The following is a 24997-nucleotide window of genomic DNA, read 5'->3' on the forward strand; positions in this document are numbered from 1 at the left end:
AAGGTTAACAGTGTAAGTAATCAGAATGTAACAAATACTTTTGAGCTGCTCTGGGACTAGTCAGTATGGAGCTGATAATGTATGGTAATGCTGTTGGAGGGAAAATATGCAGTTGTTCTTTGAGACAGTCCATTTCAAACAATACTAAACAATAACAATGGCATTAACATAGCAACAACAATCATTTACTGTCTCTGTTATATGGCGGCGGATTTCGTCCTCTGCTTGGAGGGTAAGGAGCTCCCAGACCTAATTTTCTCATTTTTTGAACACTTTTATCTGCTGTCCTTTGAGTTAGCTGCTTACTGCTATCAGCTACTTTATAAATCTCCTCCTCGCATGTATAACACGTCATCAAAACGTCATGGAGTTCCCCTCTCAGAATTAGCTCCTCATCCCCTTTATTTTTCAGCAAAACTTTATAAAAAGCTAAAATTTACATATATGAATAAAAAAGCTGGTAGTCTGAGAAATAAAGCATCCTGTCTGATCATGGCCTTGTCAGTAATGTCTGGTCCAGCAGTACAGTGTGCTTGGAGAAGCGTTACTCAGTGATCCACTCTGTTTCCTCTAGTTGAAGATGCGTGCCGGTGGGATGAGTGAGTCATCCAAATGGAAAAAGCAGAAACGCTCACCAAGGCCACCACGCCACATGGTCCGAAGTCCTTCTGGTCAGATGGATGCAACTCAGTCCAGCACCCTCAGTAACAACAACCTCACAGGTAAGAGACACACTGTTGTGAAAATACACACATCAATAGTCAATGACCCATCCTCAGCTTTCAAGACTTCCTGTGAGCATTAAAATAATATCAAATATATCATTTGCCTGTTCACTTCTTTTAAAATTCCAGTTAGGATCAAAAGTAGACTAAGACAACATCCTTGTTTCATTTTGTTTAATTGTCTAATATTGACCCCATTCATGGCAAACAAATGCAGAAAGAACCTGTGGTGGACCTTAGATCTTGCTGCAAATTTTTACAGATGTAGATGTAGATGGAGCAGAACTATACATTTGTGCATGTAGGTGAATAGTAAAAAGACAGCGTTAGACCCTTGTATGACTGCATCTCTTTCCTGTTAGGTGGCGTCCCGTTCATTGAGCAAGGCTTATCCACCTCTAGCCTACCAGCTTCAGAGAGTGCCAGTTCGTCCATTTCCAGCCCTACAACCACAGACAGTGGCCTAGACACCTGTTCCAAAGCCACCTCCAGGGAAGATCTCTCTGACCTGGAGCAATGTTACTCATCTACAGCTACCTTTAGCACTGGTGCCACGCTTCCTGAGACTGAGCCTGGCTCTCCAAGTATACAGGTAGGGCTGTTTGGAATATCAATAGGACGACCAATAACAAAATCACTTCTTGTGCCACAAACATTGTTTATTTAATTGTTAATCTCTTCAGCTTTTCTTATCTATCTATATGTTCATTTTATGAAATTGTGTCTATTGTTGGTGGTCACGTTGTGTGTAAACCCAAGAGAGCTGGTATGTGACTGTAACTGCCTTCATGATTAATGATTTGTGTTGTGTGTCTGTTTGTGCCTAGTCTGAGGACAGGCGAGTTGAGCAAGCTCAGTCTGCCTCAGTGGAGTCTATCCCTGAGGTTCTGGAGGACAAAGATTCCATCACAGAGCAGTCAGACAACACCTCTGTCCATGACATGGACTATGTTAACCCTCGAGGAGTACGTTTCACACAGTCCACACAAAGAGACGGTAAGAAAACTGAGAGTTTTAAAACCTCTGACTTCTCTCTGCTATTTGACCTCAGTTCTGTTTTTGTAGTGCTTCATGCCACTGTTCCGTTGCATGAAAAGATGGCAATAAAAAGTTTTTTATTATGCCTCCGCAGTGGTGATAGCCATGGATGTTGACCATCCATCCCATTCTTGAACATGATATCTCAAAAACGCCTTGAGGGAATTTTTTTTATTTATTTATTTTTTTTTCCCAAATTCGGCACAACTGTCCACTTGGACTCAACAATGAACTGATTAGATTTTGATGGTCAAAGGTCACTGTGACTTTGCACCCGTTTCATTCTCATGAACCTGATATCTCAAGAAGATCTTCAGGGAATTTCTTCAGGTATGGCAGAAACGACCACTTCTACGCAATAATGAACTGAAGAAAATTTGGTGGTTGAAGGTCAAAGGTCAAGGTCACTGTGATCTCACAAAACATGTTTTTGGCCAAAACTCAAGAATTCATGCACTAATTTGTTACAGAATTTCACAAAAGAGTTTAAAAGGACAAAATAGTAAAGTGGTGAGATTTTATATCCAAAAGGTCAAAGGCTAACTGTAACATCATAATTTTCTGCATAAAACACTTTTCTGGCCTTTACTCAGTGTCATAACTCAGGAACAGAACATTTGATCAGATATTGAATCGGTGACCCTAATCTTGGATGTCCACCTTGAAACTGTGCTGATTGTATAAATCTTCTGTGCTGCCCGGGGGGAAGATTTGTGCGAAGTATCAGTGTTTTCACAGACGTTGACTTTGAGGGCTCTGCATTGCACAGTATTATAATTATTTTCTTTACACCAAAGGAACATTTTCTTTGTCAGATAGGAGTCCTATTTTCAAAGTTAAGAAGTTCTCTGTAAACCTCTGTCCTTCTCTTGTCTCCCCTGTAGGAGCTTCCCTCATCCCTTATGGCCTGCCATGTCTAAGGGAGCTTTTTCGCTTCCTGATCTCACTGACCAACCCCCATGACCGCCACAACACTGACGCCATGATGCACATGGGCCTGCAGCTGCTGACTGTAGCACTTGAGTCGGCAAACATTTCCAACCACCAGTCTTTACTAGGACTGGTCAAGGATGAGCTCTGCAGACATCTCTTACAGGTAAAGTAGAATGTAGAAATGAATCCTTCTAGTTGTTGTATATACCTGTGTTGTCTGTTTTTAAAAATAATTGTGGTTATGTATTTTCTCTGCATTAGTGACAGTTATTTCTTTTGTGAGAGGTTTTTGAACAGTTTTATCTCATTTATAAACTGTTAGCACCTGCAGCACTGCTGGCCAGATATTTCCACTTTGCGTTGGTTGACTCTAAGCTGACACTTGTTTGAATCCAAAGAGTAGATACATTTTTAAATACATCACCTGTGCAAATTCTTGCTTTGTTTAATTTTTTTCTTAAGCTTGAAGTTATGATTTCCCATTTTTACCATGATTTGATTGGGTATGTTGGCTACTTACAAGCAAAAATATTTGGCATCTATCTAGTTATGTACCAAGAGGCCCAACAGTCTTTACTACTATGTGCCATTCATCAGTTTGTTTGTCAAGCATTATGTATAGGCTCATTGTGTCATTTCTGACAATAAGTTTGCCTTCAGTCTCAGTTAAAGTAGGAACGTCAATTCAGTTACAGTGATGAGTACTCACTTGTATTTGAAGAAAGCTTGATTGTTTTTTAAATTGGTTTTGAAAGTCTTTTTCCCAATGATTTCTGTCTGTGTTATAGTTGCTGAGTGTGGACCGTATGAACCTGTATGCTTCCTCCATCCGAGTTTGCTTCTTGCTTTTTGAAAGTATGAGAGTCCATCTAAAGTTTCAGCTTGAGGTAACTATATAACTAGTTTGATAATGGTATTGTTTTTTATTTATTAAGTGATCTTTACGCTCTGTCAGTTGAATATATTCTAAAGTGACTCATGCAATGCAGATATGTTCAAACTGATCCTGACGACTTAATCATCATCACCAGCTAGGCGAGAATCCTTGGCTTTTATTCTTTTTTTTGTGTATGATTATATTGTATTTTAATAACTGTATAGCACTTTGGTCAACTGAGGTTGTTTTTAAATGTGCTTTATAAATAAAGTTTGACTTGACTTGACTTGACCTGTGTGCTGAACTGGCAGATGTACCTAAAGAAACTGATGGACATCATCACGTCAGAGAACATTAAGATGCCCTATGAGATGAAGGAGATGGCTCTGGAGGCACTGGTCCAGTTGTGGAGGATTCCCAGCTTTGTCACTGAGCTGTATATCAACTATGACTGTGACTTCTACTGCTCTAATCAGTTTGAGGACCTCACCAAGCTGCTGTCCAAGGTAACATCTCCTCATTGGATCACTTATGATATTAGGATTTTAAGATTCTTTGCATCCAAATTATCATGAATTCTTTGTTGTACATAAGAATGTGGGAGATTTGGTGAATAGGCCAAACTTCAATCAAGTGCCTTTTTTCACAAATCATAACAAATTCACCTTCAAATAGTCACACAATTCCTCTTCCACAATTTTGTGTTACAAAGAGTAATGTAAAATTTGCAGGTTTATCTTGTGCCAAAAGCTGATTTGATGGACATTGTTAAAATGTTCTGTGATGTTATGTTAAAAACATTGGATTTTTTGAGGTAAAGGTTATAAAGACGTTAAAACACTGAATTTGATTCTCTCAAAAACAACAACCAAAAAAAAGCCCTGGACATTAATAAAAAAAAGTCTTGAATATAATTTACAAAGGTCTTGAATATTTTTAATTGTTCTTGAATACTTGCTCCTTCTTACATCATTGACCTTCTCCCCCCTTACATCTCAGATCTGCAGAGCAGCTGTTGCTCTCGGTCCCTAGGCAGGCCTTGATACAGAGGGTAGTAGGACATTTGTCATAAGGGCTCCATGATTATGAAATAACTGTCAATTGGGAATCAGACAGACAAAAATAAAAACAAAAAAATTATTTATTAGGGCCTGAGCACCACGCGGTGCAAGGACCCTATTGAAATGCAAGGAATTGTTATTCTTCCTCCAAGTGAATTGCCTTTATTGGGGGCCTTAACATACTCGAAAAGTCATGAAACTTTGCACACACATCACATCTGGTGAAAAAATAGATATTTTAAGGGTTTCATGCTTGGGCGCAAAAAAAATGGCTCAGCAGCACCCCCTATAATATTTACACAAAGCCGCCCCTGATGCTATTTTCACCTACATGTACAAAACTTGGTAGGCACGTGTAGCACTCCAAGATGTACAAAAAATCCTCTTGGACTCGTGCTCTTAACCCAACAGGAAGTCTGCCATTTGGATTTACTGTGCCTCTTTTGTGCATTTTTGGCCATTTCCAGGGGTCATACTGTAACAGACTCCTCCTAAAGATATAATCTGATCAACTTCAAAGTTGATGTGTCCCATTGCAACACCTTAAAGGGGAAAACTCATCACAACCTTGAGTTTTCGTCAATCCGTGTGACAGTGGCAAGGTGTCAAACTTGCGTGTTTCCCCATGAAACAGAAAGTGGTTTGTAACTCCAGCATACATGGTCCAATCTGCCTCAAATTTCACAGGATTGACAGTTCCACCCTAAACACATCTACACGCTAATAATTAGTGACAGTGCCCTTTACTGGCAAAAGGAAATGACATGTTTTATACTTTGATGTTCATCTCCTACAAAGTTGACCAGATCCGAAACTGTGAGTTTTCATCAAAGCATGTTGCCTTTGCGTGCAGCGAAATTCAACGTTTCACCAAAACATAGCAATTTTGCATTAACTTAAGTGTACTTGGTTCAATCCGCCTGAAACTTAACATGCTCCTTAATAGTCTAGACCTGGACATATGATATGAGTTTCAACAGTGGGCGTGGAAAAATGGGCTTCCTGCAGACATAATCTGATTGACTTCAAAACTGGTGTGTACCATCTAGACAACTTTGTGATCAAAAGTTATTACAAGATTTGGTCAGCATTGAACGTGGCGTGGCATCAAGTTTTGATGTCTCGCCATGAATCACGAAATTCCAATAACTTTCACGTAAATGGTCTAATCTGCACCACACTTCTAATGTTTGATGGTAGTCCCACCCTGGACACATTTATATTACAATATTCAGGCATACACATAGTTCCACCTACTGGCAACAGGAAGTACATCTTTTCAGATATTTATCTTTTGATTTACCTGAAATGTACATGCTGTGGTCTATATTTGATGTGCAAAAACATGACGTATCATTAGTGAGTTCTCCAGCGCCCCATCCTGGAAAGAGGAAGTGGCACAAAATTTGAAAAAGGTCATTCCAGCATCCGCATTCTATGAAGAATATGCCATCTCACTTTTACGTGCAGTGTGTGACTTTCACAGAAATGAACAGCCACGTCAGCCAAGTCAGCTTCCTGCCAGCACCCCCCTTACACAGAGGTTCAAGGGCCCGTTCATCCCTGCTTGCAGCCTTAATTTATTCTTAAGATTTTTATTCATTGCTGTCATCTTTAATCTGCTTAGTTCCCTAATTAGTAATTACATTATATGTTTTCTTTTTTTATGTCTATGAAGCATTTTGTAAACATATTTATAAATGGTGTGTTATAAAAACAGTTTATTATTTTTTTTCTTATTATTTTTCTTTACTACCAAAAGTATCAGCCTGAAATTTAGACTAGCCTCCTTCTTTTTTATGTCTCTAATAATCATTTTATTTCAAATGAATTTCAGTATTTTGGTGGATAAACAATATTTTGACCTCTTGCTACAGAATGCGTTCCCAGTGTCAGGGCAGCTCTACACCACCCACCTCCTGTCACTGGAGGCTCTGCTCACAGTGATTGACAGCACCGAAGCCCACTGCCAGGCCAAGGTGCTCAACAGTGCTGCTCAACAAGACCAGTCAGAAACACTGCTGGCAGAGGGAGAAGGTTCAGCCAAAAATGGGACAGACACTACAACTGGTATACACACACTTTATGGATATTTGAGTGTTTGAATCTTCACCTGTGTTGTTTTCACTCGTATTTGCTGGTAGTCTTCCTCGCTTTATTGCCAACATTAAATACTACCTTTTTTTTTTCTTCAGTCCATTATTAGCTTCAGTGCAGAAATGGCAATGCTGGCCTTGGTAGCTTTTTTTTTAGTTTTTTCAACAAAACATATTTTCCTTTTGTCCTCAGATCTAAATAGACTGGACAGTACAAATGGTGTGAGTCTTCCACCAGCCGAAAATGCCCCAGTGTGTCCACCAACCAGTGGACATTTGATGGCAGAGAAGATGAGACTGGGTAGACAAGATCAAGGAGACAATGACACTGGCAAGTCTTTGGTTTTATACAGTTTTATCCTAAGCATCAGGATGGAATTTGATATAAATGTCATTTTTTTCATCCAGCTGAGAAGAGAGCCCTTAAAAAACCTCAACGTTTCTCATCATGTTTACCTGATTCCCAAGAGTTATTAGAAATTAAAACGAAGAAAAAGGTGAGTGGCGTCAATTGATCTAGATTCGTTGTAACATTAGTCATCCACAACCAATTATAAAATCCACTACCAAGCCTTCAAACTGCTCATTTTGTCATGTTTTCAGCTGCTGATCACAGGCACAGAGCAGTTTAACCAGAAGCCTAAGAAGGGGATCCAGTTTCTGCAGGAAAAAGGCCTCCTCAGTAACCCCATAGACAACAACCAGGTGGCCCAGTGGCTCAGAGAAAACCCCCGCCTGGACAAAAAGATGATTGGCGAGTACATCAGTGACCGCAAAAACATGGAGCTCCTGGACAGCTTTGTAAAGTACGCTGAAATTCCAGGACATATTGTGCTTTTGTTAATCATTTAAAAATGTTATTTCCCATCTGGTCTTTCGAGGTGTAGAGGTTTTGGTTTGGTTTGTTTGATATTAATAGTGTAAAAAACATTTGAGGTTGTTCTAAAAATAATGAATAAATGTTTTGGGGGATTTTGCAGCACATTCACCTTCCAGGGGCTTCGTATTGATGAAGCCCTGCGGCTCTACCTGGAGGCTTTTAGACTACCTGGAGAGGCTCCTGTCATCCAAAGACTCCTGGAAACCTTCACAGACAACTGGCATGTAAGGCCCATTTGCTCAACTTCCAGAGAAATGCCTGAAAGCATCTTCATTACAGTGTATCAGCAGCATTTTGACATCCAGATGATTAGAGAACAATGTTAGTAGCACAATATTCCAGCACTGTGGACCTGGCGTAAGTCAAATTGTTATATGAATGAATTAATACAGTTTTTATTATTGTTTCATGCAAACAGATATGCCCAGCCCACATGGGCTTACAAGATCAAAACCAAAATCAAAACAAGCCAGGACCAGGGTCAAACATGCATATTTTCAGACAACATTTAAAGGAAAGAAAATGGAACAGAGCATTAAAAGCTTCGTATATATTCAGATCATCATTGTGTAAGACAGATCCAGGGATCACTCACAAAGATATGATGTACTGAAAAAAAAAATCAAAATAGGCACTAATTAAACAAATATTTTTGCCTTCTCTTCCCATTTTTTGCAATAAAATTATTTTGATTGCCATCGAAATTAAATAAACATTCTAACATTTTGGCCATCGGAGCCCCTGGGGCCAGTTGCACCAACTGGTCTTAAGCCTGGTCTTGAGCTAAGTCGGTCGTAACTTGGCGTTCTAAGTCCGACCTAATAGTTACGCTGCTTGCACCAACACAGCTTAAGACTTCTTCTTACTAAGACCGGGCGTAAATCTTACACCTAGTCAAGAGCAGGTGTAAGGTCATTATCAAGCTGCGCTCATGCGCTATAGAGCGCGGAGAGCGCAACTTTATTATGGAATATCTCATCCACCGTCTGTATACAAGCAGGCATTTAGATGGGAGAGGGTAATTAGGGACAGAAGCAATTGGACATAGCCGATATAATGACGAGGAGCTGATTGAGAGGTTTCAATTTGGTAGGAGAGATCTGTTTGAACTTATTGAGAGAGCTGTCACCGGATTTACAGTTTGCTGCAACGCAGCACCACCACCAGCCTTCCCACCAGGCAGGGGAATCCTCCCCAAATACGTCAACAACGATGTCACTGTAAATTGAGGTTTTCGGGGAGGACCCCTGCCAGTTGGATGATTTTTTTTGGAGGAGATGTATTTTTTTGCCACTTCTTCCTCATGTCAGCCTCTGTATGAAGGCAGCCAGAGTCTGAACACGTATTGATGTGCCATGTTATCTCTGCCCATACCGACTGTTTGTTCTTATTTGTGATATGTCTCTGTGCTCGCTGTACAGCTTGATTAATTTTCTAATTTCAGTGTCAGTAAAGTTTTTCGTTGATCCTTCATGTTTTCTTCAAATCTTAAACTGTAAATAAACTGTCAACACAGATGAGAGGGGCTGTCAACTGTCAATTGTCATCTGTCAAGCACACGGGGTGATTCAGTGGCACATCATTTAACGTCACCGCGCTCCTCTAGGCAGGCTGCGAGGGGCATTCCGGGGACATTCACGTGGACGCACACAGCTAAAACCAGCGTAGCTAAGACCAGGCGTAAGCCCTGTTGGTACATCCGGGGTAAGTCCACTCCTTAAGACTGGTCTTAACAAACACCGTCTTAGGAGTTACGACCAGGCGTAGTAAAGACCAGTTGGTGCAACCAGCCCCAGAATTGTCAGGAATTCCATTCCATGTCATTCCTAGCCATTCCATTTCATGGAACACTAACTCTCTAAAGCCCAGTATACACTGTACGATTTTTGACCGGATTTGACACGATTTTTGAGACGCACAACCTGCGGACGCTCGGGCCGGATTTCCGCTTCGTCGTGCGTCTTTTGCTGTGCAGTGTACTGGGGGGAGTGAGGGCCGATCATCTGTTCCAGAACCGTGGTCGGACGGTTGGATGAATTTCTGACATGTCAGAAATTTTGGTTGGCTGGCACAGGCATTCGCACAGTTGAAGCAGAGCCATGAGCCGGTTCGCCAACGTCTGTGCATTTATCCCTCACTGCGCCTGCGCGAAGACATAGATCACCATGGCAACGCATCAGTGGACTGAAAATATGGAGGCCAGGTTGGTTGAGCTGTGGCAACGGTATGAGTGCCTTTTCGACGTTTCTTCTTCCACCTACCACGACCGATATCAACGAGAGAAACGCTGGCAGGAGATAGCCAATATTCTTCAGCTGCCTGGTAAGTTTTTAGTTTTTTCTGCTCTCATTTTCAAACAAGCGCAACAAACATACAAGCTAGCGCGCTAGATGAGGTACAATGGCAGTTACAACGGTTACAGTTACACACACACAGACACACACACACACACACACACACACACACACACACACAGAGGGTGTGTGTGTGTGTGCGTATGTGAGAGAGAGATATAGACAGAAAAAGAGAGGAAAAGAGAGAGAGAAAAAGAGAGAAAAAGAAAAGAGAAGAAAGAGAATCAAAACTTGGACTGACCTGTTTTTGTGTATATAGGCTATATGAGAAGGGCATATGAAACAGACTATTGCAGATCAATTAGGCTACAAAGAGAAAAATGTACATTGTACTTTTGATTTGTCTGGTCAGGGTCCTAATGTGTTCCCATCTTTATGCAGTCAATGAAGTGAAAACCAAAGCTGCATCTCTCAGGACCCAGTATGGTAAACTTGTGAAGCCAAAAGCAAGTGGCAGTGGACAGAAGCCATTAACACCAAAACAAAGATGGATCCTGGCACACTTGGAGTTTTTAAAGCCCCATATGACGCACAGAGCAATGGAATCAACCTTGAGAGTAAGTGTTTTCGAGCATGTGCAATCCGAAAGGCACAGTTCACCAAAAAATTAACATTCTGTAATGATCCATTCACACTCATGAATTGAAGGGTGGGTTTTTTAGTTCACAAAACACTGCTGGTGTTTCAGAGGAAAGGGGTTTTGGCCTTACTTGTATGCCATATTTGATCATATGTGAACATGGCTCAGTACCAACCAGGGGGAGTACCGCTGTGAGGGTCCTAAGGACAGAGGGATGTCGTATGCTGTAAAGCCCTGTGAGGCAAATTGTGATTTGTGATATTGGGCTTTATGAATAAAATTGATTGAATTGATTGATTGATATAAAAAGCCACCGGCTACAGTACACATTAAGGTTAAAAACATAGTGTTTCTGACATTTTCCAAAACAGGACACTTGGATAATTACTTTGTATGAGTTATGTGTTTTATTATACATTTTATTTTGGTTTGAACCAATGTCACCATTTCATTCAAATGTTTGTGGGATAACTGCAAACCGTTTTCCTCTGAAACACCAACAGTGTATTGTGAGCTAAAAAACTTCACCCATCCTTCCACTTCCATGAACTGAAGTTTTTGGGTGAACTGTCTGTCACTTTCAGTTGTGTTGAAAAGATTTTGATCTCAACAAAAAGGTCTGGTTGGCATCCCTTCTGTTATCTTATTTTTTTCTGCATGTCTTTACCTGTGTTATTTACTACAGCTTGACATCGAGGACATTGATGAGACAGAGGAGGGGCAAATGGAAGACGAAGATGTGGTGCTTGACATGTCAGCTGACAACAATGAAATGTCCCAGATGCTCTCCCCTCCATCAACCTCTGCTCAGTCCCCTAGAAGTTCAGTCTCTGCCACTGTAGAGGGGGAAACATCTTCGACTGAATTAGCATCACGTCATGATGAGACCCCCAAAAGACCACGCTTTAGCAAAGCAAAGGGAAAGTCCTCTGATGCTAACAATGTTGAGTTAGCAAAGTTAACTTTGTTAAAACAGGTTCATAATACTCTGTCTTCTACAACTAATGACAGTGAGGAGGTATTCGGTCAACAAGTTGCAAATGAGCTAAGAAGCATTAAAGATCGAGTGCTTCAGTTAAGAGTTAGGAGAAATATTATGAACATACTGTATGATGCCCTAGAGGCAGAGCAGGCCCGGGAACACGCAACCCTCAGTCAGTACCAACCAGGGGGAGTACCATTTATGGGCTCCCAGTCAACTCAGGGAAGGTATGACCGTTACACAGCTGTGCCAATGCAAGTGCCACATCCACCATATCAGAGCCAACCAGCCCAACAGACCCAGTCTCAAAGCCTCCAGCCTCAACCAATGTCCTTCATAAGGATGATAAATGAAGATGAATAATAGTTGAAAATTGGCAGTGGTTGATCAGGATGCAAGTTAACTTTTGTACTTTTTTTTGCACTACTGTTCTCTTCTAAGTGCCTTGAAAAGAGATTTGTTTATGTATATGGAAATGTTATCATTCACTCTGTAGTAAGTGCATTTTTGTGTCTATTGTACATATTTTAGTATAGATGAGTATTTTTTAAATGTTCTTTTCAGTATTTATATATTTATATTTGAATGCTCTGAACTGTTTTTGGTCATTGACTTTTATGACTTATGACACAAAATAAAACAAAATTGAGTACGTGCATAGCAGTCAAGTGTTTTGTTTGCATTGTTTTAATAAACAGTTTAAAATAGAATAAGGTACATCTTTTCAAATATCATGGACTTAAAACCACACAAATAACTAGAATATAATAATACTGTAATAATAAAAACAGGAAAAGTGTAAAGAGAACAATTAACCTGTATTTTGTAGAAAGGTACACTGGCTAAAATCAAACCACTCTCACTCTTAAAAGTTATAGTGCAATAACTATTACATATTAAATTAATGTCAAGCAATGTTCGCTACATTCAAGCCATTGCCAAATGAGTTGACATGATCATTGCTTGCTCTTATTCAAAGCATGTCACACTACAGATCTGTGACAGAAACAAGAAATACATTTATTAAATGAAATAATAAATTCTTACATCCTGTAACCAGTGAGGCAGGAAATTGAGAGACAGATAACAAGCTACACATCTAACCTGTCTGCATTTATGCATCAGATACACAGAAAATACAATGGATGTTATGTAATGAAATGAAATATAAAAAATAACAAAGGGTGGATTTCAACCGTTTAACACATAACCATGTTTCTCAGGCAGTTTACGCTGAAATGCTACACTCAAAAAATAAATGTTTTTTTATCGATTTGTTTAGTCAACAGTTTTGCCTTGCAGCTACAGCCAGTAGGGGGTGCTACAGCCCCCTCAGCACCCCTACTTCCTGCATCCCTGATTTTAAGCTTACACCATGCCCTCCTGCCATGAAACACTTCCTGCAGGTGACACAAAGTATTGGCATAGTCTGTCTCGTTGCCTCTTCGCTTCAACAGAGGGATTTCTTGCTCTCCCCACTGGTGCAGGCTATAGTATGCCCTCTCTCCTCCATGCACCTTCAATCAGCTGATGGTTGGCATCTTCTGAATCCACATAGGCAGGTGGCAAGTAAGCATCAGATCTTCTGTCACGTAAGAAGTTGTGCAGGCACAGACATGCAAAGATGATGTTCATGACCTTGTCTGGATCCAGGGAAATAGTTGTTCTGAAAACTCTGAAGCGATTGGCTAATATTCCAAAGGCATTTTCCACTACTCGTCGAGCTCAAGACAGACGGTAATTGAAGAGTCTCTGACTCCTGTTCAGGTTTCGGAAGGGGTGAGGCTTCATGAGGTCTGCTCTGAGTGGATAGGCCTCATCTCCAGTGAACATGTAGGGCATCAAGATATCAGTGTTGGGCAGTGCGTCATCAGGGGAGACATTAAGTAGGCCTTTGTCCATTGCGGCTCTCAAGTCTGATTGTGCAAACACGCCAGCGTCCGACACTCTCCCCTGGGTTCCTGCACTTGCATAAACAAACTTATAATTTGCATCAACTACAGCCATGAGTATGATGGAAAACCGGGACTTGTAGTTGTAATACATGCTTCCACTGTTGGCAGGAGGTTGAATGAAATTGTGTTTCCCGTCCACTGCACCCAGGCAGTGTGGAAACTGCTACTTGTCATGGAAGTCTTTGGCAATGGCTTTCCACTCTGGCTCAGTTCTTGGTGTCTGTGAACCAAAAGTGAGATAAAGAAATGTTAACAGTGACTTATATATGCACAAAAACAAAACAAATTCAGACAGTCATAGAATATTGAGTAGTCATTGATAGTATGGTTAGCTGATATTTCACACCATGCCATCACACCCTTCAGTAAAGTTAAAAAAAGGTGTGATTAAAAATATTCAGTAGTGTGCTGGTCTCAGGGAAAATACAGGGTACTGAAGTATCAATACTGAATGTTTATATTCCACCCGGCAGTAGCATAGCAATCTACAGAAAAATATTTGACTTGTCTGATGCGACAGGCATTCTTATATGCGGAGGAGATTTGAACATACGAATGAATCCAAGACTAGACTCCTCGAAAACTTTCACACAAACTGTAATTCATAAAAAAATAAAGATTCTCATGTCGGAACTTGGGGTGATTGATCTATGGTGAGATGTTCACCCAACAGAACGAGATTACACACATTATTCTTATCCACATGATGTGTACTCGAGAATTGATTATTTTTTTGTTTATAAGAGGGGTCGTCATAGAGTACATCAGTGTGAGCATGGTAATATTGACTTGTCGGACCACGCCCCTATATTGCTAACAATTCAAATAACCAACAGCCCAAGAAATACCTTATGGAAACTAAATTCAAGTATTTTTAACGATATGCAATTTAAAACACAAATAAAGAAAGAAATAGAACAGAATATATAGAATATATAGAATACTATAGAATATATATATATATATATATATATATTCAATAGTGAAAGCATAATTCTTGTGTATTGTGCTTAAAGAAATCATCACAGATCATGTGTACAGTTAGGGCCATAATTATGAGGACAGTGACATTTAAAAAAATAAATAAATAAAAAAAATCATTTTGCCTCCATACACCACCACAGTGGATTTGAAATAAAACAATCAAGATATGACCAAAGTGTAGACTTTCAGCTTTAATTTAAGGGTTTTGACAAAAAATATGGTATTTACCATTTTGGAATTACAGCAATATGAGCCCAGTGACTGCAGCCAGCCACAAAACAGACACACACAGACAGACACACACACACACACACACACACACACACACACAAAGTGTTTCTGACTGTGTTACCTTCAGGAAATCCTCGCATAGCACAGAAGTTAGGGCTGCACAGGTCTCTGTAACAGTCCTGCTCAGAGTTGTGCTTCCAATCCGATATTGGAAACTCAATGAGTTGAATGTTTCACCTGTCAAAGTGAAAACAGATTCTTAAATGACAATTCAGGCAACGTGGAATAATAGTGAGCAGAGACCTACACTGTATATTGGAAATTAGTTTGTTTACATTAAATGACACATGAAAGTGACATTATTCTAATACACAATTTTGTTAATCTTCATCAATCAAAATGTTACTGATTTGTAGGTGTTGGTTGCTTTCTTCTTGGACTTAATGATACATGAAAAAATGTAGCATCATGTTTCTCTTAGTTTCATTAGGTTTCCACCACAAAATCTTATTACTGTCTTAATGCATGAAAACTGCATATTTATTGCTGATGGCATCATAAAAACAAGATAATTATAGATGTCACATACTACATCAATTATTTCTATGATTTGTACACCCTATATTACTGTACATTGTCCAGCCATACTATCAAGATTTGTGTGTACTGTAGACTGACTGAACCGTAATGTCACAGAGAGCCTGTCCTTTGGACTAATGGCCTTTCTTAGATGGGTGTCCTGTTTCTGGATGATAGGTGTTACTCTGTCCAGAAGGTGACTGAAGTCCTCCACAGACATTCTTATAAGGTCACGAAATCCCTTCATATCGTCCACCTACATACATGCATACATACATAAAAACAGACAGGGTTCAAAATTAAAACATAATTTCAGAAGCTTGGTGACATGATTAAGCTGACAAGATCAATTTTGCTTTGAGTGTAAGGTACTGTTATGATGTTAAGGCATGTTTGGCGGTAACATGTGTCAGTGTGTTTTTGTTTATTGCTGATAATATCATAAAGCAAAGTTATGTTTATTGAGGTGCGCACATACAGTATGGCTAGGCTACAATTTGACAATAATTACAACAAGAGTTGTAAGTCAGGAACATTTAGGCCCACCAGCCAAATGCTAGTAAAATATGCAAGTGACAGGTATATTTCATTTCATTTCATTTATTTATTTGTTCCTATCATGGCAATATTCAAAATCATACAAACAAAAAACAACTATCAACTGAAACATATTCCTTGACCAAAAAGGAGCAGGAAGAAGAAAATCTTATTTTACCTGCCCCTCGCTCAAAACACAAATAAACAATAGAAACAGAGGGTCTACCCTATTACAGTTACTCTATAGTCAATATAACATTAACATGAAAGGAAAACAGAAATAAATTCATTCTGTCCCAACACTCGTACACAATATAGAAACCTAACTATCAAGTTCATACAATGCAACTATTCTTTCTTTAAACTTTTTTTTTTAAATGAAATATGTTTAAACAGCCCTTTAAATCACTCTGTAAGGAATTCCACAGCTTAACCCCAGCTACAGAAATACACATCTGCTTTAAAGTTGTTCGTGCAAATTGGTGCTTAAATCTGTTGCTTTTGGCTGGTAAAATTTTAACATTTACTGGCCACTAGCTGGTGGACAGAAAGTTAATTATGTCCCCTGATTAAAACAAATGTTTGTGATATGAAGTCAACACATAGAAGGTAAGATTTGGGGCTAATAGCTACCGCACAACAGGGAACGTTAGCGTACGGTTGTTATCAAGTTAACAGTAAAGTAACATTAGCCGGCTTACCTCCAACTCTTGTTGTAAAATGGACAAACCATACTGTCCACGTCTCTCAAGTCATCTGCGAGTCCATATGCACCGACGCCTCTTCTTTTTCGACATTTCGGCACACAGCATAGCACAAATCATCAAAGCAAACTGCTTGTCCTGCTTCATTGGCAACATTGGCACTTCCGGAACAAATCGGAGCAACGGGCAGGACAGTCAGCAGGGGCAGCCGTTAACAAACCATTTTCACCCGTACAGTGTGAGCTCTCTGATCGTGCTTGATGATCGGAACGTACAGTGTGAGCACATAAATCGTGAGCTTTGGCCACACATCGTAGACGATTCACTCGTACAGTGTGAGCTGGTATTAACAACAAGATTTTAAAAATCGTACAGCGTATGCTGGGCTTAAAGTCATCATTGTATGTACAGTATAAAGGAAAATGGGAATCTCTTTCCACTTTCCCAAAGTCACACAACTCACACATTCTTTGATATTGCTAAATCGCTCAACCTGGCCAGAGGAAGAATACCAGCTCTGAGCTGTGCAACTACAGATCTTTGGTTCTAGATAATGGGATGTTGCATATGGTCCAGTATGGACAAATATCCTTGATTTAGGCAGTGACAGAAAGTTTTTGAACCATTTCTCTTCAAATTTTAGTAACAGCTTTTTTTCAATAGACTTAACACTGCAGCATAAGTTATTCCTGTAGATATACACCATATCCACCTCCTTAAAGACTGACACCACAAATAACTAAACTGAGACAACTTGAATTTGTACCCAGGTTCATTGTCAACTCTGACTTATCAATCTCCCTGTTAAAAGCAGAGAAATAATTAAAGCTGCTGCCTGTCAAACAGCATCAACCCATAAACCTTTCCGAGACAGTCCAGACTGAGTGGAGTCCTGCAGGGATCAGATGAGATGTCCGGTGGGTGGTGGCTGCTTGCTCTGCTGCCGTTCAGCAGCTAACAAGTGGAGTTAAATGCCAACGGCAACAGCTGCAGCTAACAAATTCCGCAAATCCATTCAGCATCTCCATCGTCCACAGTCAGACACACACAGCTAGTACAGCTCACAACCAATGGCTGGCACAGCTCCACTGAGAGTGTTTTTGCTGGCAAGCGAAACATCCTGGTGCAGACTATTTACTGGAGTTTACCAGCCCATCGCTCATGCGGCATTTGAAGACAATTATAAGCATGGCTGTCCTTGGCTTTCAATGTCTAATACTCCACCACTAACATTTTTGTTTTATCTCATCTCATCAACAAAAATGAAACTTGGATTTCGTCTTAGTTTTTATTATAAAGATCTCATTTTAGCTCGTCATCATCTCGTATTCATCATGGAAAAGAGGTTGTTGATGAAAAATATTCATCATAATTTTCGTCAACAAAATTAACACTGTTCCTGTCCCAGTTATTGCTTCAGCTAACATAAGCTAAGGTGTAGCAGTTAGTAGTCAACTTTTGCAAACTTGAAATCAATAAACCCTCAGCACAGTCAGTATGGTAATGGAATCTTTGCCTAAATGCTCTCTTTTAAATAACAAAAATCCAGATATTATCTCTCATCCATGGTTGGCAGCATTAAGGTTAGCTTAACTTTGCAGCTGTTTCATCATAATCTTTTTAGGATTCCAAACACAAAGTTTAAGACTTGACCTTGACTAGGGACTTAACCCATTACTTCATAGCCAAGACTTCAGACTGACTTGTGGCTTTCAAAACAATGACCTCTTTGTTCGACTTCTGCAAATTTTCGATTTATATACATCATAACTTAAAACACAATTGTTTTTCCAATTGATGTTGGTACATTCATTTCCTACTGCCTTCATTACACAAATGCAAAAACACATGCAAATACACACACACACACACACACACACAGGTTTCAAATGGACTTTTCCATCCTAAGGTAATTCCAGCTGTTGTGAATTTATAAATTATGAATCAAACAGTCACATGATTGATCCTCTGGGTTATAGTAGTAGGATGATGTAAGTGTTAACACAGACACACACATACACGATGATGGGTAAACTCCACAGCGGGGAACATTTGACTTCTCAGAATAGTAAAAGGAGCCATGTGACTTGGAAACTATTTCTAGTAATGTCCTTTTCTTAGGCTGACCACACATACACAAATAGCAGCCTTGAAAGAGTTGACGAGTAATTTTAGGCAGTGACACTGTAACGAGTTTTCCACTCTATGGGGTCGCTGTAATACCAGCAGGATATGCAAGGTGAGATTCAGTGTAGAAACAAAGTTAGCCGTTCTAAAGGTGTCTAAGATTTAGGAGAATTTAGCTAAAACTTCTTCCGGTTATAATTTCGTCATTGTTCATTCACATTTACTGTGAGCTTATTTGCAATAAGCAGTCTCTTCTTCTCCAAAACAAAGTGACCAGGCAATTAAAATGGCTAATAAGGTTGAAAAAAGCAGTGTCTTGGTGCAGATCAGTGTCTCAACAATGCTGTTAGGCATCTCGGAGATAGGCAGCTCGCCCACAATATACTTTTGTCTGCTCACCCCTTTTCTCTCACAAATTAATGTCCTACCTTTTTCTGATCCAGACGTTCAGGAGGTTTTTAACATGAGCTGAATTATCTACAGAGGTCTCTTCCTCTCCAAAATAAACAGACCAATTGATTTAAACTGGTAAAAACATAGAATCACAGAGTTTCACATTACCAATTCATGTATTTCCAACACAGTTTGGCATGTAGCTGTGGCCAGCTAGTCCAACACATGCAAATGTGTACAGTTTGGCATGTAGCTAAGGCTGGCTAGTCCAACACATGCTAATGTGTGTCACGTTTTTCTCCAATAACATAATAATAATAATATTAATGCACTGGCTTTATATAGCGCTGTTCAGGATACTCAAAGACGCTTTACAAAGAGCAACAAGTGCAATCAAAAAAAAAAAAAGGAAAAAAAAATCCATAGGGGGGTAGGGAGAGCTTTGAAAGTAATGATGAGGAGTTTGAAGTGGATACGCTGGGGGATAGGGAGCCAGTGGAGGTTATGAAGGACGAGGGTGATGTGATCACGGGTCCGGGAGTGTGTGAGAAGACGAGCAGCTGAGTTCTGAATATATTGAATTTCTTGAGTGTTTTGGATGATAAACCATAGAGGAGGCTATTGCAGTAGTCGAGTCTGGAAGTGATGAATGCGTGGATGAGGGTCTGTGCAGCTGAAAAGGAGAGGGATGGTCGGAGGCGGGCGATGTTCCTGAGATGGAAGAAGGCTGTTTTGGTGATGTGTTGGTCAAAAGAGAGGGTTTGATTGAAGATGATGCCAAGGTCCAGACGTTGAGGAGGTTTTTGCTGAAAGCAGAATTATCCACAAAGGTCGCTTTTCTCCAAAACAAATGGAGCAGTTAATTTAAACTGCTAGAATACTAAATAAAGCAGTTTCACATTACAGAATTGTCCATTCTGGACTACTGTAGAAACATGGCAGTGCCACATGGCGAAGACCTGCTCCCTATGTAGTGATAAACATCTCATTATAAGGTAACAATAGCACAACAGTTCTTATTTTCAGATCATTACACACCTAAGAAAACATACTTATTATATTCTATTGGTGTGTGGTGTTAAGCCTCAGATGAGTTCCTCTTTATTGTGTGTGGGGTTTTTTTTGTTTGTTTGTTTTTTTAAAATGTATTTTTATTGAAATTTTGCCATAGTTACAGGGCAACACAGTGAACAACGACCCACACCCACACCCTTCCACAACCTGTAACAATAGGAAGGAAGATGGAGAAAGTAATAACAGAAATAGAAATGCATTACAATAAATAAAAAGATATATAAAAACCAAACTAACGAAATAAACAAAAACGATGCAAAAAATAAATAAATCCAAATTGTCCCATGCACTAGAAGCATTGTTCAGTGGTCAATTAATCAATCAATTTTATTTATAAAGCCCAATATCACAAATCACAATTTGCCTCACAGGGCTTTACAGCATACGACATCCCTCTGTCCTTAGGACCCTCGCAGCGGATAAGGAAAAACTCCCCCCCAAAAAAAACCCTTTAACGGGGAAAAAAACGAGTAGAAACCTCAGGAAGAGCAACTGAGGAGGGATCCCTCTTCCAGGACGGACAGACGTGCAATAGATGTCGTACAGGTGGTAGAGGTAGTAGAAAAGTGCACCCTGATCGTACCATAAGCATCAATTCAATTCAATTCAATTCAATGCTTTATTGTCATTGTTATAGAAAAACAACGAGATAATGTAGTGGTTTACAGGTGCCCAGCTAAGTAAGAGGGTGATAACATAATATATACACTGCATGCCAAATTATTATGCAAGTGATCTTTTTTTTTTAAATCTGGAAGGCTGCTGTTCAGAAAAAATAGTGTTTTATTATGATGTATTTAAGACCTTCTGCTTTAACAAAACCCTTTTTGTTTGAATCTACAAAGTAAATGTCCTATTCAGCTTTGACCATGAGCAAGAGAAGTGACCTGACCAAAGAGAAACAGAGCCAAATTGTCAAGAGTCTGAGCAAGGGGAAAACTACAAATGATATAGCCAAGAAATTGCAGCGTGACCACCGAACTATAAAAAGATACGTCCGAAATAGTCAGGATGGGAGAAAACCCAGAGTAGATAAAGCTTGTCAAACATTATCAAGCCAAGAACCGTCAAGAATCCAATGAGAGGTTGGTAAAAGACCCTCAGCTGCAAGTAAGGCCATTTTCGAAGCTGTGGAGCTCAATGATGTACCTAGGTCTACCTCGCTAAGATGAGTGGCAAAGGTCCAAAAGGCAAAGACAAGACCTCCACTGAAGAAAATACGTCAGGAAAAACAACTGGAATAGGCTGAACAATACATGAAAGCCGACTTCTCTAAAGTTATATTCACCGATGAGTGCCGGGCAACCCTAGATGGACCAGTCATCACTACCTGAAGTGGCGCTGTTCTGTAGTGAAAAGGGCTCCTCACCTGCTGCTTGCCACCTGTGTTTTTATTGTTTTGTTTGTGCTTGTGGTATTTTTTATATATGCACTGATAGCGTTTGAATAACACTCGACGATGCTACTGTTGAGATGGTTGATCCTCGTAATTGTCCGGCAAATCATAGCAGAATGTTACTCGCTGTTGGCATGCCAGGAATCCACGCAGACAACACCTTTCATGTGCCATACCCGTGACCAGCTCCTGCTGCCCCGACCCAGGAAGAGGGGGAGACGCGGAGGGGTGAGGCAGAGGTTACGGAGAAGGGCAAGCAGACTACCTTTGCCATCCATGATTCCCTGTAATGCTCGTTCATTAAGGAACAAGGTTGGCGAACTACGACTTAACACCAGTGTTTGATATGAATACTGAGAGGCATGCCTGTTAGTGATCACCGAGACCTGGCCGGGGAGGTGGACCTCGACCCATTTGTTGCCGTGAACGGCTTCACTCTAGTGCACTCCGACAGATCTGCTGACTCGGAGAAGAGCCAAGGAGGAGGAATCAGGGTTTATATTAAATGGTGCTCCCAATTCACCGTGAGGGAGTCCGTTTGTAACCCGGACATCGAGGTACTATGTTTAACCATACATCCCTTTTATGTACCACGCGAATATGGCAATATTGTGTTGTGCTCTGCTTATATTCCACCAAGTGGAAACGGTACAAGAGCAGCCATCACTATAGCAGATTGTGTTCACAGACAATTAAAACGCACCCCAGATGCACCCTGTTTTGTCGTGGTTGACTTTAATCACTGTAAACTTAAAACTGCACTACCGGGATTTGAGCAGTATGTTAACTGTAATACAAGTTGTAAAAATATCCTCAAAAAATCCTATGGCAATCAATAATGCCTATGCAGCCATGGTTAAACCCCCATTAGGCAATTTGGATCATGATGTTGTTCATTTAATTCCCACTTATAAGTCATTGTTTAAAAGCACCAAACCACAAGTTAAAACTATACATGTGTGGAACAATGATGAAACTCTAAAGGGTTGCTTTTCCTGCACTGACTGGAGCCTCTTCCACAGTTTCGACTTGGAGGCTACAGATACCATCGCAGAGTATTTTAAGTTTTGCAAAGATAATGTGTTAACCAAAAAGACAATCACCATGTACCCTAATAATAAGACCTATATTTCAAGGGAAATTAAGAAGTGCATAGTTCAGAAACAAAATGCCTTTAAGAGCAGGGATTTTGTAACTATGAGAAATATTCAGAAAGAGCTTGATATGAAAATTAGAGAGGGCAAAATGAAGGAGAAGGACAAATTTGAAACCTATTGCTCCTCTTCTAACATCAAAAAATTGTTGTAATCAATGAAGGCCATGACTAACATGGCTCCAGCTAAAAGGAGCCACAGTGTGTCAAATGAAAGGGAAAAGGCTAATGAGCTTAACAACTTTTAGCCTTGGAACATTTTATTTTGAAACACTTGGAGGATAATACATCTTACGCATGCCTTTTATTTGTGGATTTTAGCTCCACATTAAACACGATACAACCACATCCCTTCATCAAGAGGTTGATTGATCTTAATGTCCATCCTCTTATTATTAGATGGTATCATTCCTTTCTAACTGATCGTGCACAAAAGGTCAGTGTTAATGGCAGAATCCAGAACTTTGAGTACTGGATCTCCTTAAGGTTTGTAAAATGGTGTGATGACAACCACCTTGTCCTAAATGTTAACAAGACAGAGGAGATGATACTTGATCCTAGGCGAATTGGTGAGCACAGGCCTGTGGTCATTCATGATGCAACCATCTCCCAGGTCTCATTTAAATATCTGGGCATCTGTATTGACAACTCATTAACGTGGAATACACATGTGAACGCCTCTGTAGTAGACTACAGCAAAGGCTGCACTTTCTTCAGCGTCTCAGGGTTCATGGTGTTAACCAAAAATTTATGGTAGTCTTCTGTTAAGCAGTCTTGGAAACCCTTAGATTCAGATTTGGCATCAGAGTTTGGTTTGGTAATCTCTCAGAGCAACTGAGGTCCAAATTGGCCCAACTGATGCAGACTGCAGGGAGGATCATAGGAGTAAGACAGCTCCCCTCTCTAGTCCATCTATGAACAGGCTTCTCTAAGACAGGCTCATAAGGTAGTTAGTGATGCAACCCACGTATTACATGATAAGTATGTACTAATGCCTTCTGGTAGGAGTTACAGGTTACCCAGGTGTAATTTGAACAGATTTAAAAACTCCTTTATCCCTGTGTCAATTAAACTGTTAAATGAGGCATTGAAATAGATAGGATCACTATTGACGCACTATTACTGTTGGGTCCCGCCCATGTCTTTTGTATATTTTAGTCGCTGTTTGGTGTATGTGTTTTTTGTGGCTGCAGCAGGGGTGGAAGCCCAAGCCAAATTTCCCTTGTGGACAATAAAGTTTATCTTGATCTTGACCTTGACCAGATGGGTGGGCATCTGGTTGAATTTCAAGTGGCCACTCCAACTCGACTGCAATGTCAACAAGGCAGTGGTGGTGTTGTTTTCTGGGGTGCCATTGTTGATGATGAACTTGTTGGTCCTTTCTGGGTTCAAGATGGTGTAAAAGTGAATTCTGAGGGGTACTACATTTTGTTCAAGACAAATTTCCTTCCATGGTGGAACTTGTGGTCAATAATAAAGAAGATGATTTACAGTGATTGCAAGCAATACAGCTCAAAAGACCAGCTTTGGAAACCCATACAAGGTGCAGCACACAGCGTCAGCAGAGAAGTCATCAGAAACCTAACTAAATCAGTTGACCGACTTCTGATCCTCATTGAAAGGAAAGGAAGTTATATTGGACATTAGAGAAACACTTAATATCTGAAATGTTTCAAAGACATTAAAAGTTTTATTTTGTATACAGTTGTAAAGAAAACTGTTGTTTTTTTTTTTTAAGTTTGAATACAGTATCAAACAACAGTTGGGCATAATTGGCCGTTTTTGACTACTTTTCATTTTACCTTTAAATTTCACCTTAAAAAACTGTTTACCTTGCCTTGTTTGGTATCATTCTTTTCAGCACAACCTCACCTGTGTGACTTTACAGTTGTTTTTTTCATTTTGACATACTGTATTAACACACTGGACCTAAAATCACACAAAAAACATAAAATCCGAGTTGGAAAAAGTTAGAGTTTTTACTGTGAAAACCACAAACATGTCTAAGGAACCATTTTTGTAACTTAGAATAGAAATATAAATTGTAAACTTCAAAAACATATGTCCTAATTTAGCAAACAACAACGTTATATATAACTATTTACATTAAAATCTAAGCAATGCCTCAGGCGTTTTTTGAACAACTATTTACAAAACAATCAGATGCCACACAAATTATTTGTGCCACTCTGAAAAACAGTTCCTGTCGACCACAACACACTACAGGAGGAGGACACAACAGGAGCAGCGGAGATCCGGACCTGGTGGGCGTGCCCTGCCACACCGTCCGTTCCTCTGTGTGGACCTCCGAGTACCGCTCAGTGCGGTCGTCGGAGGC

At 39.9% G+C, this 24997-nt stretch overlaps 2 protein-coding genes across 3 annotated transcripts in view; both read left to right on the top strand.

Annotated features, from left to right (window-relative positions):
- Nucleotides 1–24997, top strand: part of gbf1 (golgi brefeldin A resistant guanine nucleotide exchange factor 1) — a 239332-nt gene that overhangs the window by 158749 nt on the left and 55586 nt on the right. For both annotated transcript variants that reach the window (XM_049601155.1, XM_049601154.1), the window contains exons 9-19: nt 575–722; nt 1088–1317; nt 1553–1721; nt 2648–2859; nt 3485–3583; nt 3885–4079; nt 6512–6704; nt 6924–7061; nt 7139–7227; nt 7334–7536; nt 7711–7834. In XM_049601155.1, the coding sequence (XP_049457112.1) occupies nt 575–722; nt 1088–1317; nt 1553–1721; nt 2648–2859; nt 3485–3583; nt 3885–4079; nt 6512–6704; nt 6924–7061; nt 7139–7227; nt 7334–7536; nt 7711–7834 (1800 nt within the window). The remainder of the gene's footprint in view (nt 1–574; nt 723–1087; nt 1318–1552; nt 1722–2647; nt 2860–3484; nt 3584–3884; nt 4080–6511; nt 6705–6923; nt 7062–7138; nt 7228–7333; nt 7537–7710; nt 7835–24997) is intronic.
- LOC125903996 (uncharacterized) lies at nt 7841–12184 on the top strand. Its single transcript, XM_049601248.1, has 3 exons — nt 7841–9932; nt 10346–10521; nt 11230–12184. The coding sequence occupies exons 1-3, from the start codon at nt 9776–9778 to the stop codon at nt 11887–11889; spliced, it is 993 nt and encodes a 330-aa protein (XP_049457205.1). The 5' UTR covers nt 7841–9775; the 3' UTR covers nt 11890–12184.

This window comes from Epinephelus fuscoguttatus, linkage group LG16 (genome assembly GCF_011397635.1).
Source record: "Epinephelus fuscoguttatus linkage group LG16, E.fuscoguttatus.final_Chr_v1".
Lineage (NCBI taxonomy): Eukaryota > Metazoa > Chordata > Actinopteri > Perciformes > Serranidae > Epinephelus > Epinephelus fuscoguttatus.